The 20,713-nt window shown below is 44.5% G+C and overlaps 1 protein-coding gene across 1 annotated transcript in view; it reads right to left on the bottom strand.

Annotated features, from left to right (window-relative positions):
- The window catches only part of LOC147693207 (NACHT, LRR and PYD domains-containing protein 12-like), a 1,239,310-nt gene that overhangs the window by 74,138 nt on the left and 1,144,459 nt on the right, over nt 1–20,713 (bottom strand). Inside the window, exons 9-10 of the mRNA XM_086933624.1 lie at nt 20,147–20,317; nt 12,965–13,104 (exon numbers count right to left, since the gene is read on the bottom strand). Of these exons, the coding sequence (XP_086789750.1) occupies nt 13,005–13,104; nt 20,147–20,317 (271 nt within the window). The 3' untranslated portion in view covers nt 12,965–13,004. The remainder of the gene's footprint in view (nt 1–12,964; nt 13,105–20,146; nt 20,318–20,713) is intronic.

Raw genomic sequence — 20,713 nt, 5'->3', positions numbered from 1 at the left:
TAGCCCGGGACAGGAGCGCCTGACCTCCATGAGGACGGAAGTCAGGCAGAGGAAACCGAAAGGCGTCATCACACCACAGCCAATCCGGCTTCGAGCAGGAGGCCACGCCCCCCAGAAAGCCAGGCAGACTGGGAGGGGCGACCATCGGGCAATCGCTGGACCACGCGGAACACCATCCACGCGTGGCCATACCAGCGCGAAACAGCCCCCACGCCACTCCCCCCAAGCCCGGCAGGGGGGGGGAGAGGCAGAAAGATCCAGACGACAACATCCAAGTAAGTCCAGCGTGGGAGCTCCGAGCTCCTCGCGCTTCAATTTCCTCTGTCAGAATGACAGAAAAAAAGAACAGAGGGAATGCTGGGACATGTACCCTTTTGTACTCCCGGCGGGAGGGGGGGTGGGGGTAAGTCCAGCATTCCTTCTTTCTTTTTTTCTGTCGGAAATAGAATTTTCTCACTTGTAGACGAAGGTGTCGAGGATGGAGGGACCTGGGGGTAATAGTTATCAAGTCTGACTCGAGCCCCATCAAGCAGACTTTATCAGTCGGGTGCTGGTAAAGGACCCGGATGGCTTGTATAAAACCCGGATTGAAGCCAAAGGTGTCGCAATGCGGTCCACAATAAAATCCCAGGCAACCCGGTCGAATGCCTTCTCGGCTTCTAGAAGGATAAGACCGAATTTACTATGGTTTGTGTCAGCTATATCTAACATGGTTACAACCCTGTTGATGTGATTGGTGGGACTGCGGCCAGGTATAAACCCATGCTGTCTAGATGAGACCAGCTGTGTTATGACCTTCACTAAGCGAGTAGCCGAACTTTTGGCATATATTTTGCCGTCGCAATTTAAAAGTGATATCAGCCGGTATGATCCGGGAAGGTCAGCTGGTTTATCTTTTTTTCTAAACAATAATAGTGGGTCCTTCCAAGATGGTGGGGCTGCCCCTTTCTGTGCCTTCTGAATAATAGATAACATGACCCTTTTAAGCTCTGAGAAGAAGGTCTTACAAATCTCTAGATGTAATTGATCAGGTCCTGCAGCTTTGCCGGTGGCTAATCTATTAATTGCCCCCTCTAATTACTCCATTGTTTTTGGTATCACTGCCTCGTGTGTATCTCGCTTTTCAGCAGTAGATTCTTGCAATAGTGCCTCACCGAAGGTCGGATTATTGTCCTCAACTGTATTCAGTTTTTTTTTTAAATTATGGAAAACGCGAAGGACTCCCTTGGGTGTGTCCCTTAGCATGCCTTGATCATCCATGATTGCATCAATTCGTTGGGCTCTCTCTTTAGCTCGCAGCCTTTGTGCCGCTTCCCCGTAGTCATGCTATTTTGCCTGTTAAACTTATGTTTGAAGGCTATGTCTTTGCTCCATTGAAGATTTATTTTGGCCTTACATCGGGCTACTTTTGTCTGCAGAGGTATAATATCACTATTTGTACTGACCCCTTGCATCAATCTTTCTTCTGCACTCCCATCTCATGCATTGCCTGTTTTAACTGTTTTTGTCTGTGCAACCCGAAGCTTAGGGGTTCCCCCCTAAATCCAGCTTTAAGGGAGTCCCAAACAATTCCAAGAGGGGCTGGATTGCGATTTATCATTAAAATGTGTTTAATCCACCCTTTCATGTGTTCGATATATGATTCTACTAATAACAATTTTGTATCGAATGTAAAGGTTCTAAGCTTAAAATCAGTTCTCGGTGCCGGAATGGTCCAAGATCAGCAGATAATCTTAGGGATACATATCTAGCGGCATCCAATCTGACAAGTTTCTGATTTGGATACGAGTAAAACGTGAAGCCTGGGTCAGCCCCCGTAAAGTAGCCCAGGCATCAGCCAGTCCATGTTCGATATCAGGTTGAATAAAGTTTTAAACACTTTGGGCTTCCTCCCCTTATACTTTACTATACCTGTCTGTATACCCTCTGGCTCGAGATGTATATTAAAGTCTCCGCAGAACATTAAGGGAGTTGGTAATGAAGTGAATTCCATATTTAGTTTTCCTAGTAGTTCAATCTCGTCAAGATTAGACCCATAGACAGAACAAATTGTGTATTTCACAGAACATAACCCATCGTCCCTGTGTATCCCTAGCACTCTGCCCGTCCCCTGTATTGGCCAAGATTGAAACCCCACGAATTGTAGTGGATTGCTGTGTGCACGCTCACATCGATAGCCCCAATTCCAGTGACAATTTACACCATGGAATGTGGGTTTCTTAGATACAAAGTATGTCTGGTTGAAGCATCCGTAGCTCTGTGGCCACCAGTTGCCTCTTGCCAAAATGATTTAGGCCACACACATTTTGAGAGCAAAGCTGTAATCCTGAATATGTAGATCTAGCTGCCATAATCTGTCCTTGTATCTGTGCATTCTAACATCATATGCATTCTTGAAATATGTCAACTTTTAAAAAATCTCCTCTCTAAGAACAGACCCTTCTCTATGAACAGAACTCTTTATATCAACATACTCCTCCCTACAGACACACCCTTTTCTATGGACAGACCCCTCTCTATGGACAGACTCCTCTCTATGGACAGACCCCTCTCTATGGACAGACTCCTCTCTATGGACAGACTCCTCTCTATGGACAGACCCCTCTCTATGGACAGACTCCTCTCTATGGACAGACTCCGCTCTTTGGACAGACTCCTCCCTATGAACAAACTCCTCCCTATGAACAGACTCCTCTCTATGAAAATACTCCTCCGTATGAACAGACTCCTCCCTATGAACAGACCCCTCCCTATGAACAGACTCCTCTCTATGAACAGACTCCTCCCTATGAACAGGCCCCTCCCTATGAACAGACTCCTCCCTATGAACAGACTCCTCTCTATGAAAATACTCCTCTGTATGAACAGACTCCTCCCTATGAACAGACCCCTCCCTATGAACAGACTCCTCTCTATGAACAGACTCCTCCCTATGAACAGACCCCTCCCTATGAACAGACTCCTCTCTATGAACAGACTCCTCTCTATGAACAGACTCCTCCCTATGAACAGACTCCTCCCTATGAACAGACTCCTCTCTATGAACATACTCCTCCCTATGAACAGACTCCTCCCTATGAACAGACTCCTCCCTATGAACAGACTCCTCTCTATGAACAGACTGCAATCTACAAACACTCATCTCTATGGACAGACTCCTCTCTATGGACAGAATTCTGTCTATCGAAAGACCCCTCTCTACGAAGAGACACCTCTGTACGGACAGACTCCTCTCTACGAGCAGACTCCACTCTATGGAAAGACTCCGCTCTTTGGACAGACTCCTCTTTATAAACCCACTCCTCTCTAAGAATAGACTCCTGTCTATGGACAGATTCTTCTCCATGGACAGACTCCTTTCTATAGACAGACTACCGTCTATTGAGATGTCTCTCTACAAACAGACACCTCTCTACGGACAGCCTCCTCTCTACAGACAAACTCCTCTCTATGAACAGACTCCTCTCTATAAACAGACTTTCACTTTGGAAAGACTCCTTTCTAAGGACAGACTCCCCTCTATGGTTAGACTCCTATTTGGACAGACTCTTCTCAATGAACAGACACCTCTGTATGGACAGACTCCTTTCTTGGGACAGACTCCTCTCTACGGGCAGATTCTATAGGTAGACCCCGCACTTTGGACAGACTTCGCTTTTTGGACAGACTTCGATCTATGGACAGACTTCACTCTTTGGACAGACTCCGCTCTTTGGACAGACTCCTCTTTATAAACCCACTACTCTCTAAGAACAGACTCCTCTCTATGGGCAGATTCTTCTCCATGGACAGACTCCTTTCTATCGACAGGCTTCTCTCTATTAAGACGCCTCTCTACGAATAGACACCTTTCTACGGACAGCCTCCTCTTTACAGACAAACGCCTCTCTATGGACAGACGCCTCTCTACGAAGAGACACCTCCCTATGGAAGCACTCTGCTCTAGAGACAGACTCCTCTCTATGGACAGACTTTCACTTTGGACACTCTCCTCTCTATAAACAGACTACTCTTTATAAGTGCACTCCTCTCTATGGATAGACTCCTTCCTAGGAACAGACATATCTCTATAGACAGACTCCTCTCGATGGACAGAATTCACTCTATGGACAGACACCTCTCTATGGACAGACGCCTCTCCGCGAACAGACCCCTCTCTATGGACAGACTCCACTCTATAAACACTTTCATCTCTATGGACAGACTCTAGTCTATGGGCAGACTTCTCTTTATGGACAGACTCCTCTCTATGGACAGACCCCTCTCTATGGACAGACCCCTCTCTATGGACAGACTCCTCTTTAAGGATAGACCCCTCTCTAAGAACAGACTCCTCTCTATGGGAAGACTCCTTTCTATGGACAGACTCCTCTCTACTGACAGACTCCTTTCAATGGTCAGACTCCTACCTACATACAGATCCCTTTCTTTGCACAGACCGCTCATTATGGTCAGACTCATCTGAATGGGAAGACCTCTCTCTATCGACAGACTCGTCTCTAAAGGACAGACTTCCCCCTACAGACAGACTCTGCTCTATTGACAGCTCCTCTCTATGGAATTGACTCCTCTCTATGAACAGACCCCTCTCTATGGAGAGATTCCTCCACACGGACATACTCCCGACAACGGACAGACTACTCTCTACAGACAAACATCACTCTACAGACAGAATTCACTTTACGGATAGACTCCTCTCTGTGAACAGACTCCTCCCTATGGAATGACTCCTTTCTATGGACAGACTCCTCTCTATGGACACTCTCTTCTCTATGGACAGACTCCTCTCTGCGGAGAGACTCCTCCCTTGGAATAGACTCCTCTCTATGGATAAACTCCACTCTTTGGACAGACTCCTCTTTATAAAAACACTCCGCTCGAAGAACAGACTCCTCTCTATGAACAGAAACCTCCCTATGGAAGGAGTCCACTCTAGGGACAGACTCCTCTCTATGGACAGACTTTCTCTTTGGACACTCTCCTCTCTATAAACAGCCACCTCTCTATGGAGAGACTCCTCTCTACGGACAGACTTTGCTCTGTGGACAGACTCCTCTTTATAAACACACTCCTCTCTACAGATAGACTCCTTCCTAGGAACAGACATATCTCTATGGACAGACTACTATTGACGCACAGAAGTCACTCTATGGACAGACACCTCTCTATGGAAAGGTGCCTCTCTATGGACAAACACCTCTCTATGGACAGATGCATTTCTACGGACAGATTCCTCTCCATGGACAGACTCCTCTCCACAGACAGTCCCCTCTCCATGGACAGACCCCTTTCCACGAACAGACCCCTCTCCATGGACAGTCTCCTCTCTGCGAACAGAGCCTCTCTATAGACAGACTCCTCTCCACGGACAGACTCCTCTCCACAGACAGACTCCTATCTATAGACAGAGCCCTCTCAATGATCAGACCTCTCTCTATGGACAGACGTCTATCTATTAACAGACTCCTCAAATGGGAAGACTGCTTCATATGGAAAACTCTCTATGTACAGTCACTTCTCAATGGACAGATCCCTCTCTAAGAACAGACACCTCTTTATGGACAGACCCCTCTCTTTGACAGACTCCTCTCTAGGGACAAACTCCTCTCTAAGGACAGACTTTCTCTTTGGACACTCTCCTCTCTCTAAACAGACTCTTGTCTATGAACAGGCATCTATCTAGATACAGACTCCTCTCTACGGACAGACTCCTCTCTACAGGCAGATTCTGCTCTATAGATAGGCTCCGCTCTATGGACAGAGTCTGCTCTGTGGACAGACTCCTCTTTAAACACACTCCTCACTAGGGAAAGACTGCTTCCTAGGAACAGACCTATCTTTATGGAAAGACTCCTCTCGAAGGACAGAAGTCACTCTATGGACAGACACCTCTCTATGGACTGACAACTCTACGGATAGACTCCTCTCTATGAACAGACCCCTCTATTTGGACAGACTCCTCTCTGCGAAGAGAGCCCTCTCTATGGACCGACTTCTCTATACGTACAAACTCCTCTCCACGGACAGACTCATCTCCATGGACAGACTCCTATCTAAAGACCGAGCCTTCTCAATGATCAGACTTCTCTCTATTAACAGACTCATCTATATGGGAAGACTGCTTCATATGGAAAACTCTCTATGTACAGTCACTTCTCAATGGAAAGACTCCTCTCTATGGACAGACTCCTCTCTACAGGCAGATTCTGCTCTTAAGATAGACTCTGCTCTATGGAAAGACTCTGCTCTGTGGACAGACTCCTCTTTCTAAACACACTCCTCTCTACGGATAGACTCCTTCCTAGGAAATGACCTATCTCTATGGACAGACTCCTCTCGACCGACAGAAGTCACTCTATGGACAGACACCTCTCTATGGACAGATGCCTCTCTATGGACTGACTCATCGCTACGTACAAACTCCTCTCTATGGACTGACTCCTCTCTGCAAACAGAGCCCTCTCTATGGACAGACTTCTCACCATGGACGGACTCCTCTCCACGGACAGACTCCTCTCCACGGACAGACTCCTCTCCACGGACAGACTCCTCTCCACGGACAGACTCCTCTCCACGGACAGACTTCTCTCCACGGACAGACTCCTCTCCACGGACAGACTCCTCTCCACGGACAGACTCCTCTCCACGGACAGACTCCTCTCCACGGACAGACTCCTCTCCACGGACAGACTCCTCTCCACTGACAGACTCCTCTCCACTGACAGACTCCTCTCAATGATCAGACTCCTCTCAATGATCAGACTCCTCTCAATGATCAGACTCCTCTCAATGATCAGACTCCTCTCAATGATCAGACTCCTCTCAATGATCAGACTCCTCTCAATGATCAGACCTCTCGCTATGGACCGACTTCTCGCTATGGACAGACTCTTTTCAATGGACAGATTCATTTCTATGGACAGACTCCTCTCTTTGGACAGACTCATCTCTATGAACAGACCCCTCTTTGTGGACAGACGCCTCTTCACAGACAGACCCCTCTCTACGGACAGACACCTCACTACGGACAGACCCCTCTGTACGGACAGACCCCTCTCAATGATCAGACCCCTCTCTACAAACAGACACCTCACTACGGACAGGCACCTCACTAGGGACAGTTCCCTCTGTACGGACAGTTCCCTCTCCATGGACAGACTCCTCTCCACGGGACAGACTCCTCTCTATGGACAGACCCCTCTCAATGATCAGACCCCTCTCTATGGACAGACGTCTCTCTATTAACAGACTCCTCTATATGGGAAAACTGCTCCCTATGGCCAACACCTCTCTATGTACAGACACTTCTCAATGGACAGATCCCTCTCTATGGACAGAGTACTTTCTATTAACAAACTTCTCTCTATGGACAGACTGACTCATCGCTATGAATAGGCTCCTCTCTATGAACAGACTGACTTGTCTCTCTGAACAAATTCCTCTGTATGAACAGACTCCTCTCTATGAACAGATTCTGCTCGATGTGCAGACTCCTTTCTATGGACAGACTCCCCTCTATTGAAAGACGCTTTTCTATGAACAAACACCTCGCTAGGGACAGACTTTCTCTCTGGACACTCTCCTCTCTATACACAGACACCTCTCAATAGACAGACTCCTCTATATGGATAGACTCCTCTACTTGGATAGACTCCTCTGTATTAACAGACTTCTCACTATGCACAGACACCTCTCTATGGAGAGTCTACTCACTATGCACAGACACCTCTCTATGGAGAGTCTACTCACTATGGACAGACTCCTCTCTATGGACAGACTCCTCTCTATGGACAGACTCCTCTCTATGGACAGACTCCTCTCTAGGGACCCACTCCTCACAAGGGACCGACTCCTCACTAGGGGCAGAATCAGCTCTATGGACAGACTCCGCTCAGTGGACAGACTCCTCTTTATAAACACACTCCTCTATACAGATAGACTCCTTTCTAAGAACAGACACATATCTATGGACAAGCTCCTCTCTATGGATAGACTCCTCTCTATAAACTCTCATCTCTATGGACAGTCTCCAGTCTATGGACAGACTCCTTGTTGTGTTCTATGTTTATTATGTAGTTTCTCTTTAAGTGTATTGCCTTTCTTGAAGTTCCTACAGGGTTCTAGGGGCATATTATCAAGGCTGGCGATATGGAATAATTGCCGCTTTAGCGTCCGTTTTTGGCCGCTAAGCTGCGATAATTCAATCGCCCTATTAGCAAGCTGTCGCTAACATCAGTTAGTGACAGCTTTTAGACGATAGAGAGCGGTTTGGGGCCCGCTTTGCATGTCAGCGATATTTATCGCTAATGACATGCAAAGTGGGCGTTCCCAAACTGTTAGCGACTGAAAGCAGTCGCTAACATCGCTATCGCCTATTATCAATGCAGGCGTAGCGATGGAGATAATCGCGCTAAGCGCGAATATCGCCAAAAACTAACGCCTGCTGGGACCAGTCGTTAGCCTGTATATCCTATGGGAAGTGGATATACAGGCTAAGACCCGATTTGCGATAAAGTGTAAATATCACTGTATTCCCAGCAATATTCACAGTTATCGCCGCTATCGCCGGATATTTTATCGCTTTTGAGATAAATGTTGCTAATAGCACGTTATCTCAGCGATAAAATCCGGCGATGCGCGGCGATAAAAAAATTGTCGCTAAGCCTATCTAGCGATAATTATCGCTAGTTCTTGGTAAAATGCCCCCTAGTTCCTTGCTGGAACTTCAAGGAGGACAGTTGCTGAGATAGCTTTAAAGATAGGATGTCACTCCTGCTATTGGCGTTTCGACAATAAACCTTCTTACTTCAAGAATTGTTAGAAGCGTGATACTTTACAAATTTGGCGACGATTTCCTGTTGAAACACTGGTGAAAAAGGACCTGCGTTTTCTACTGACTCCTTGTTGGATTTATTCAGCAGTTTGGGACTACCAACCTTTTAGCACTCTTCTTTTTGGATAAATTTTTCCTACTCTTCGAGTGAGTGTTTAATTGGCTAGTGACTTCTTTTCTATTAATTTTTCTATTGAGTCTTCATTCTACTACGCTTATTACCTTACTAAACAGCGTTGACTTTCGTGAGTGCAGCTTCTGCTCACAAAATTCCGCTGTGGTTAATTTAGTATTTGAAAATATTTTTTTCAACTTTTAGATGTCTTTAATTCCATTCAACTGCTAATGAATCTTTTGCTCACCGTTAAAGAAGCATCATTCTAATGATGCGCATTCATTACGTATGGAATTGGAATTCGTAAGCTCTGGCAGTATCCGAACCTTCATGAAGTGCTTCATCTCTCTCGGAGTTCGCAAGTCCCGACAGTCTCCTCTTTTCTTCGACGAGAGACGAACGACGCATGACTCTTTTCCTCATCACGTGATCATGTGTGACGTCAACATGCGGACATTTTGAAGTGTCATTTTCACTTCTTTCAAGTGCACGTTCTAGTTTATGGAAATTTAGCAGTTTATATTTATACACTTCGAGTGTAGCGGAAATACTAATTTCTTTTTTTTTATTTACAACAAGAAGTCATTTAAGGCAGTAATCTTCGGCGAGAGCAACCACCTTTGATTCTTTTTGTGAAGCAATTTTACACCATTTGAACCTATTCTTAAGGTATTTACTTTAATAAATTTTTCTTCATCTTTATTGTTCTGATTTTTTGGGGGATTTCCTACTTTATTCTATCAGTGAACTAATCCTTTAGGTGAAGAAAAGACGTTGGGAAAGTTAATCCATGTCCAGTGAACTTGTCCTATAGGTGAAGAAAGGACACTGATAGAAGTTTTTTTTTCTCTGTCATGGCTACACAAAATTACACTATTCAGCCTCCTCAAGCGTTTTGGCCTGCAGGAAGTGAATCATGCATGAAATAGTTGCAATGGAAATCTTATTTTTTAAACTGTATTGATACCATCGACGAAGAAGGAAAAATGAAACTTGTAAGCAAGAAAAAGTTATTTTTACATTCTGTTGGTCCTGGTGGTTTGAACGTGTATGAAGAAATGTCTAAGATTTCTGGTGGAGGTGATTCTAATGTATTTTTAGATGTTTTCAAAAATGTTGATAACCATTTTTCTCCAAAGGCGTGTATAGGTATCTCAAGGTACAAATTCTTCCACAGGAAACAAGATCCTGGTGAAACTGTTGATATGTACATTGCTGCTTTAAAAAATCTTGCTGATGACTGCAAATTTGATCATCTACAAGAGCAGTTTATTAGAGACCAAGTTGTCATGCACACACGTGATCCTAGTATTCAAGAAAGACTTTGGATTAATGGTGATGCCGAGTTAAATGATATACTAGCCATTGTCAGAAAGGCGGAGTTATCTGGCAGAAGTGCCAAAGCTCTCAAAGTTGACGAAAAAGAAGGTAGTGAACATGTTGTTTCCAGAGTTAAGAACAGTAACTTTAAACAAAACCCCTCTAAACAAAAACCCAAGTCTGATCTCACTAAATCTGAATTAAAAAAAGGGAAGATCTTAAATGTTATCGTTGAGGGAGTAGTTCCCATTTGGCTAATAACAAATCGTACCCTGCATTAAAAGAAAAATTTTCTAACTGTGGTTTAATTGGCCATTATGTTAGAGCTTGTAATAAAAAGAAAAAGGGACAAAAAGTTAAATCTATAGATATGGGTTCTTCTAGTGAAGACGAGACATTAGTAAAAGAAATTATGCATTTTTCTGCAAATGATGATGTTAATTGAACATTTCTTTTACTTAACATATACGATAACACCAAAGAGATCAAAAAGAAACCTATTTGTGACACGATAATTGGAGTAATTACTGTTCAAATGTATGCGGATTCTGGTTCCCCGTAAACTATAGTAGACCAAAATTTATGGAATAGCAAATTCAAAGCTAATCTAGGTGAAAAACTCTTTACTCCTGATATTAGTTCTGAAGGATATTCAGGAGAAAAAATTTACATGGTGGGTTTTAGACCTTTAATTTTCAGATTCAAAGGTAGAGAGTCTTGTGGAAAATTGTATGTTTCTAAACGTGGACCATCTGTTCTTGGGTGGAAAGATCAGGCGAACCTTAACATCATTTTAGATCCCAACAGCCCAGATCCTGTTTTAGTGGTAGATGAAAGTGGATCTCTGGGTAATGTGATGTTAAACAAATTTGTTAAAGTGTTCAGTGGTAAAGTTGGAGCTCTTAAGGGATTTGAACACCGTATTGTTCTATAAAAAGACGCTTGCCCTAAAATTCACAAAGCTAGAGACATTCCCATACTCATTCGCTCTGAAGTAAAAAAAGAATTGGATAAATTAGTTTCGGAGGAAATAATTGAACCCATTGAATCCTCGGAATGGATTTCCCCAGTAAAAATGAGGTATTGGTGGCCTGGAATAGATTTATGTGCTGAAAAAAGTGTCAGAGATTGCATGATTTGTGCAAATTCAGACAAATCACTTAGGACCTTGAGACCTGATATGTGTGAACCGATTATTCCCGATGGTCCTTGGCATACTGTTGTAGTAGATATCATGGGTCCTATTGGCACTCCTTCAAAATATATAATTTCTATGATTGATATTTTTTCTAGGTGGCCAACTATCAAGGTGGTGGATAAAATCGATTCTGCCACTGTTTTAAAATGTATTGCTAGAGTATTTGTTGAAGAAGGATTACCTGTTCAGATTATAAGTGATAATGGTGAACGTTTTTTGTCCAATGTAGCAATAAACTATTTTAAGAGGATTGGAGTAAAGCACAGGACTACTTCACTATATAACCCCAGTGGCAATGGTATGTGTGAAAGGTTTAACAGAGTGTTAAAAAATGCCATCCAAATTGCTATTATGGAAGGAGAAGAATGGAAATTGCACGTTTACAAATCTATTTGGACATATAGAACTAATGTCCATGAGGCTCTGAAGATGTCTCCTTTTGAAATTATGAGGGGACGCACAGCTAGAACTAAATGTAATCCTGAATGGTTAATCAAAAGTGCAGGAGTTGATATTTCTATGGAATCTGTAAAAAAAGCATTCTTGAAAAACATTTACAGCATAAACGTGTTTTTGGTGCTAAATATGGTTCAGGTAATGTATATGTTAAAGTTGGTATGTGGGTTAATGTTAAAAAACCTTGGAAAGTAAAAAAAGGTGATTCTCAATTTTCAGACCCGTTACAAATTGTTAAAGTCTTACGAATGCTGTACTTCTCAGTGATGGCAAAGTTTGGAATATCAGAAGGATTGCAATTTACAGAGAGGGAAAACAATGTTTTGATGACAACCTACTTGGTTCTAGTTCCTTGCTGGAACTTCAGGGAGGACAGTTGCTGAGATAGCCTTTGAGATAGGATGTCCCTCCTGCTATTGGTGTTTCGACAATAAAGCTTCTTACTTCAAGAATTGTTAGAAGCGTAATACTTTACACTCCTCTCTATGGACAGACAACTATCTATGGACAAACTCCTCTTTACCGACAGATTCCTCTCTATGGACACTCTCCTCTCTATAAACAGACTCCTCTCTATGGACTGAATCCTCCCAACGGACTGACCCCTCTTTATGGACAGATCATCTGAATGGGAAGACCTCTTTCTATGGACAGACTTGTCTCTAAAGAACAGACTCCTCCCTAAGGACAGTCTTCCCTCTACAGACAGACTCCGCTCTATTGACAGCTCCTCTCTATGGAAAGACTCCTCTCTATGGAATTGACTCGTCGCTATGAACAGACTCCGCTCTTTGGACGCTCTCCTCTCTAAGGACAGACTGCTCTCTACGGACAGAGTCCACAGTTTTGAACACAAGCTACTCACAATCTCTGGAATTTAATATATTTAGATGTAATTTAAAAATATTCGTTTTGAGGAGTGAGTAGAACATAGGAATGCCATTTTATGAATTTCATTATTGTGGTTGAATTGTCTCTGGGTCTGAAGTGAACTGTCAGTAAACACATGAGAACCCCTTCCCAGAACAGGCATGAATCTCACCTTGGTATTCAGCTGAAGAGTCCTCAGTCACTGAATCTTCTTAGTTTGAGTCGAGTTCAAGTTCACCCAGGGAGAGCTTCTCCAGAAGAGCTTCGCCGAGGTCTCCGGAGCACTCACGTGAGAGGCTAACATCATCCAGGCTGTGGAGCAAAAGCAAGTGCATCAGTCACACCCAGGGTAACTCACCCATGGGGATTTCATACAAACTCTAAGTCCCGCCCTCCCTGAGAGCCGCCCCTGGGCACAAACGCCCTGCAGAGGGCCCCTGTGTCTAGTCTCCACCTAGGATGCGCCCCCCCAATCAAACCTGTGTCTGGAGCAGCACCAGAATCTATTAAACCACATGCAGGAGCCCTTGTGCCGCGCACACCCTGAACTGATGTGCTTCAAGGCGCTCTTAGAAGTGACGATTAAAGAGAAGGAGAGACAGTGCAATAAAGGCATCGCTGAGGATCACACACTCTGCTCACGCACAGACCTACCCACAATCTGTCTCACAGACCTACCCACAATCTGTCTCACAGACCTACCCACAATCTGTCTCACAGACCTACCCACATTCTGTCTCACAGACCTATCCACATTCTGTCTCACAGACCTATCCACATTCTGTCTCACAGACCTACCCACATACTGTCTCACAGACATACACACATTCTGTCTCACAGACATACATACATTCTTTCTCACACACCTACCCACATTCTGTGTCACAGACCTACCCACATTCTGTCTCACAGACCTACTCACATTCTGTCTCACAGACCTACCTACATTCTGTCTCACAGACCTACCCACATTCTGTCTCACAGACCTACCCACATTCTGTCTCATAGACCTACCCACAATCTGTCTCACAGACCTACCCACATTCTGTCTCACAGACCTACCCACATTCTGTCTCATAGACCTACCCACAATCTGTCTCACAGACCTACCCACAATCTGTCTCACAGACCTACCTACATTCTGTCTCACAGACTTACCCACATTCTGTCTCACAGACCTACCCACATTCTGTCTCATAGACCTACCCACAATCTGTCTCACAGACCTACCCACATTCTGTCTCACAGACCTACCCACAATCTGTCTCACAGACCTACCCACATTCTGTCTCACATACCTACCCACATTCTGTCTCACATACCTACCCACAATCTGTCTCACAGACCTACCCACATTCTGTCTCACAGACCTACCCACATACTGTCTCACAGACATACACACATTCTGTCTCACAGACATACATACATTCTGTCTCACACACCTACCCACATTCTGTCTCAAAGACCTACCCACATACTGTCTCACAGACATACACACATTCTGTCTCACAGACCTTCCCACATTCTGTCTCACAGACCTACCCACATTCTGTCTCACTGACCTACCCACATACTGTCTCACAGACATACACACATTCTGTCTCACAGACATACATACATTCTGTCTCACACACCTACCCACATTCTGTCTCACAGAACTACCCACATTCTGTCTTACAGACATACACACATTCTGTCTCACAGACCTACCCACATTCTGTCTCACAGACCTACCCACATACTGTCTCACAGACATACACACATTCTGTCTCACAGACATACATATATTCTGTCTCACACACCTACCCACATTCTGTCTCACAGACCTACCCACATACTGTCTCACATACACACACACATTCTGTCTCACAGACCTACCCACATTCTGTCTCACAGACCTACCCACATTCTGTCTCACAGACCTACCCACATACTGTCTCACAGACATTCACACATTCTGTCTCACAGACATACATACATTCTGTCTCACACACCTACCCACATTCTGTCTCACAGACCTACCCACATTCTGTCTCACAGACATGCACACATTCTGTCTCACAGACCTACCTACATTCTGTCTCACAGACCTACCCACATACTGTCTCACAGACATACACACATTCTGTCTCACAGACATACATACATTCTGTCTCACACACCTACCCACATTCTGTCTCACAGACATACACACATTCTGTCTCACAGACCTACCCACATTCTGTCTCACAGACCTACCCACATTCTGTCTCACAGACCTACCCACATACTGTCTCACAGACATACACACATTCTGTCTCACAGACATACACACATTCTGTCTCACACACCTACCCACATTCTGTCTCACAGACATACCCACATTCTGTCTCACAGACCTACCTACATTCTGTCTCACAGACCTACCCACATACTGTCTCACAGACATACACACATTCTGTCTCACAGACATACATACATTCTGTTTCACACACCTACTCACATTCTGTCTCACAGACATACATACATTCTGTCTCACACACCTACCCACATTCTGTCTCACAGACATACACACATTCTGTCTCACAGACCTACCCACATTCTGTCTCACAGACCTACCCACATTCTGTCTCACAGACCTACCCACATACTGTCTCACAGACATACACACATTCTGTCTCACAGACATACATACATTCTGTCTCACACACCTACCCACATTCTGTCTCACAGACCTACCCACATTCTGTCTCACAGACATACACACATTCTGTCTCACAGACCTACCTACATTCTGTCTCACAGACCTACCCACATACTGTCTCACAGACATACACACATTCTGTCTCACAGACATACATACATTCTGTTTCACACACCTACCCACATTCTGTCTCACAGACCTACCCACATTCTGTCTCACAGACATAATCCTTTAAGGGTCCATCTAGCACTCAGTGATTCAAAGTTCCTTAGTAGTTCATCCTAATTCGTTGTTGTGCACCATTACCAAAGTGTTTAGTCTGGGAACACTTCAATATTATAAACAAATTCAGGAGCCAGCGGACACTCCCACTGGCTGGGTGGTAATATTGTGCACACTATTTCTTGAACCTGCTGGGTTCTCCTCTAATATTTTGATGTGCAATAATCTTTCATTAAACGTTTTGCTCTTGTTTCAAACATTGATATTTATTTCATAATCATAAATGTCAATCCTTTACTCAGGACGCTTCATTTTTACATTTCTCGTTTACCCGATGCATTTCGGGTCTATAACGACCCTTCCTCGGGGGTCTGTGTGAGAAAAATCAAGGAAAATACAATCAGCCTCATAGACATCGCTGCGTTCTGTATCAACAATATACTACATTGTTTCATGATAACCGGCTTTTTAACACATTAGCAAAAATAACTCCAACGTTCAAAACAATACATGTCTCATAACGCGATAATCGCTTGGTGACCTAACACTACCCACATTCTGTCTCACAGACCTACCCACATTCTGTCTCATAGACCTACCCACAATCTGTCTCACAGACCTACCCACAATCTGTCTCACAGACCTACCTACATTCTGTCTCACAGACTTACCCACATTCTGTCTCACAGACCTACCCACATTCTGTCTCATAGACCTACCCACAATCTGTCTCACAGACCTACCCACATTCTGTCTCACAGACCTACCCACAATCTGTCTCACAGACCTACCCACATTCTGTCTCACATACCTACCCACATTCTGTCTCACATACCTACCCACAATCTGTCTCACAGACCTACCCACATTCTGTCTCACAGACCTACCCACATACTGTCTCACAGACATACACACATTCTGTCTCACAGACATACATGCATTCTGTCTCACACACCTACCCACATTCTGTCTCAAAGACCTACCCACATACTGTCTCACAGACATACACACATTCTGTCTCACAGACCTTCCCACATTCTGTCTCACAGACCTACCCACATTCTGTCTCACTGACCTACCCACATACTGTCTCACAGACATACACACATTCTGTCTCACAGACATACATACATTCTGTCTCACACACCTACCCACATTCTGTCTCACAGAACTACCCACATTCTGTCTTACAGACATACACACATTCTGTCTCACAGACCTACCCACATTCTGTCTCACAGACCTACCCACATACTGTCTCACAGACATACACACATTCTGTCTCACAGACATACATATATTCTGTCTCACACACCTACCCACATTCTGTCTCACAGACCTACCCACATACTGTCTCACATACACACACACATTCTGTCTCACAGACCTACCCACATTCTGTCTCACAGACCTACCCACATTCTGTCTCACAGACCTACCCACATACTGTCTCACAGACATTCACACATTCTGTCTCACAGACATACATACATTCTGTCTCACACACCTACCCACATTCTGTCTCACAGACCTACCCACATTCTGTCTCACAGACATGCACACATTCTGTCTCACAGACCTACCTACATTCTGTCTTACAGACATACACACATTCTGTCTCACAGACCTACCCACATTCTGTCTCACAGACCTACCCACATACTGTCTCACAGACATACACACATTCTGTCTCACAGACATACATATATTCTGTCTCACACACCTACCCACATTCTGTCTCACAGACCTACCCACATACTGTCTCACATACACACACACATTCTGTCTCACAGACCTACCCACATTCTGTCTCACAGACCTACCCACATTCTGTCTCACAGACCTACCCACATACTGTCTCACAGACATACACACATTCTGTCTCACAGACATACACACATTCTGTCTCACACACCTACCCACATTCTGTCTCACAGACATACCCACATTCTGTCTCACAGACCTACCTACATTCTGTCTCACAGACCTACCCACATACTGTCTCACAGACATACACACATTCTGTCTCACAGACATACATACATTCTGTTTCACACACCTACTCACATTCTGTCTCACAGACATACATACATTCTGTCTCACACACCTACCCACATTCTGTCTCACAGACATACACACATTCTGTCTCACAGACCTACCCACATTCTGTCTCACAGACCTACCCACATTCTGTCTCACAGACCTACCCACATACTGTCTCACAGACATACACACATTCTGTCTCACAGACATACATACATTCTGTCTCACACACCTACCCACATTCTGTCTCACAGACCTACCCACATTCTGTCTCACAGACATACACACATTCTGTCTCACAGACCTACCTACATTCTGTCTCACAGACCTACCCACATACTGTCTCACAGACATACACACATTCTGTCTCACAGACATACATACATTCTGTTTCACACACCTACCCACATTCTGTCTCACAGACCTATCCACATTCTGTCTCACAGACCTACCCACATTCTGTTTCACACACCTACCCACATTCTGTCTCACAGACCTACCCACATTCTGTCTCACAGACATAATCCTTTAAGGGTCCATCTAGCACTCAGTGATTCAAAGTTCCTTAGTAGTTCATCCTAATTCGTTGTTGTGCACCATTACCAAAGTGTTTAGTCTGGGAACACTTCAATATTATAAACAAATTCAGGAGCCAGCGGACACTCCCACTGGCTGGGTGGTAATATTGTGCACACTATTTCTTGAACCTGCTGGGTTCTCCTCTAATATTTTGATGTGCAATAATCTTTCATTAAACGTTTTGCTCTTGTTTCAAACATTGATATTTATTTCATAATCATAAATGTCAATCCTTTACTCAGGACGCTTCATTTTTACATTTCTCGTTTACCCGATGCATTTCGGGTCTATAACGACCCTTCCTCGGGGGTCTGTGTGAGAAAAATCAAGGAAAATACAATCAGCCTCATAGACATCGCTGCGTTCTGTATCAACAATATACTACATTGTTTCATGATAACCGGCTTTTTAACACCTTAGCAAAAATAACTCCAACGTTCAAAACAATACATGTCTCATAACGCGATAATCGCTTGGTGACCTAACACTACCCACATTCTGTCTCACAGACCTACCCACATTCTGTCTCACAGACCTACCCGCCTTCTGTCTCACAGACCTACCCACATTCTGTCTCACAGACCTACCCACTTTCTGTCTCACAGACCTACCCACATTCTGTCTCACAGACATACATACATTCTGTCTCACACACCTACCCACATTCTGTCTCACAGACCTACCCACATTCTGTCTCACAGACCTACCCACTTTCTGTCTCACACACCTACCCGCCTTCTGTCTCACAGACCTACCCACATACTGTCTCACAGACATACCCACATACTGTCTCACAGCAATACACACATTCTGTCTCACAGACCTACCCACATTCTGTCTCACAGACCTACCCACTTTCTGTCTCACAGACCTACCCACATTCTGTCTCACAGACCTACACACTGACTATCAGGGGACTGTTGCACCAGCTGGCAAATTAATGACCCAACTGCTGTGCTTGCGGCGTGCATGCCACCCACTCCCAGACACACACACACACAGGTACATGCAGACACACACACACACACACACACACAGCCACACACAAACACAGCCTCACAGACACACAGACACACACACTAGAGGAAGCTCACACTTCCAGCAGTGATGTCATAGGACAGTGATGACCAGCTGTCATTGAGCTCGCAAGAGACTGAGACCCGACTTTAAGAAATCATATGGGGGGTGTTCCACCTCCTGCACCCCCTTCAAGTTACACCCCTGACTATATAAGGGCAGATGTACTTTGCTCACTGTTCTGTCCATGTCCATCTTTAATATGGAAATTTAAAGTCAGCAGCAGATCTGTTAATGGGCGGAGCTTCTGGTTGGATAAGGTGCCCGGGCAGTTATGGGCAGATCTGCGCCGTTGTTCACATTTTAGTCCAAAAACCTGAAAAACAAGCTTTAAAGTGTGCCCTTCTGTGCCATTACAGGGGCTTGTTCCAAACTCACTTCTCGGACTTGAGCACCCCCTTCACAAACCTCACTTATTGCACACATTGCGTTGTCATGGGATGGATGTGCCTTTTGTTTTTATTTTTTTGCAGATTTATATAGCGCAAACTCGAACCGAAGGTATTGGAGCGCTTTACATGAGCAACGGTTATATTAAACAAGGACACATTTATTCATTTGGTAGGAGCGGGGAATCACAGGATGTGGCGCGACCCCAAGGCTAGAACCTTGGCTTCCCAGCTGCAAAGTCGGCAGTCTGGCCGTCAGAAAACATCCTCTCCCAGAACATTATAAAATACATGTGTGAACCCCACCTACGATGTATATTTTAGAAATTAGTGACGTGATAAGAACTGCTCAGCTCTGTACCTCAGTTTCTGTAGTTTGCAGCCAGGAAGTTTGAGGCCTTCACACAACTTCTTCACTCCAGTGTCTCGCAGCTCATTGCTGCCCAGTTGGAGTTCTGTGAGAGATGTGTTTGTTTCCAGGACAGAGGCGAGGGCTTCACAGCATGAATCGGTGAGGAAGCCGCGATTCAACCTGCAGGAGAGAAGAGATATGGAGAGGTGTAAAGCAGAGCACAGACAGGGGCGTCACAGCTTCAGTTTTATCTTCATTTCATTTCCTTCCCGTACTTGCTCCATTCTAGTGACACGTCCCACCTTACACATCTGTTTATTTAGGAATCTCATGAGGGGAGTTCTCAGACTAGCAGAGGCGGAGCTAACTGTACATATTAATAGACATATGAATACATGTTTTATGCTGGAGACTCTCTGTTGTGGTGTGAATGGTCAACTAGTTGTATATTTACTAGGGTTGTGATGCACACAGAGATCTTTTCGTCGGAGGTCCCTGCCCGATGAGGTGTTTATTCTCTGCGGTGTTCATACAGAAGTGCACCGCCTACACCTTGGGTGCCAGGCTATATACTGA

This window comes from Lissotriton vulgaris, chromosome 8 (genome assembly GCF_964263255.1).
Source record: "Lissotriton vulgaris chromosome 8, aLisVul1.2, whole genome shotgun sequence".
Taxonomy (NCBI): Eukaryota; Metazoa; Chordata; class Amphibia; order Caudata; family Salamandridae; genus Lissotriton; species Lissotriton vulgaris.
Note: the sequence above shows the minus strand (reverse complement) of the source record. Positions and strands in the feature narration are given on the sequence as shown.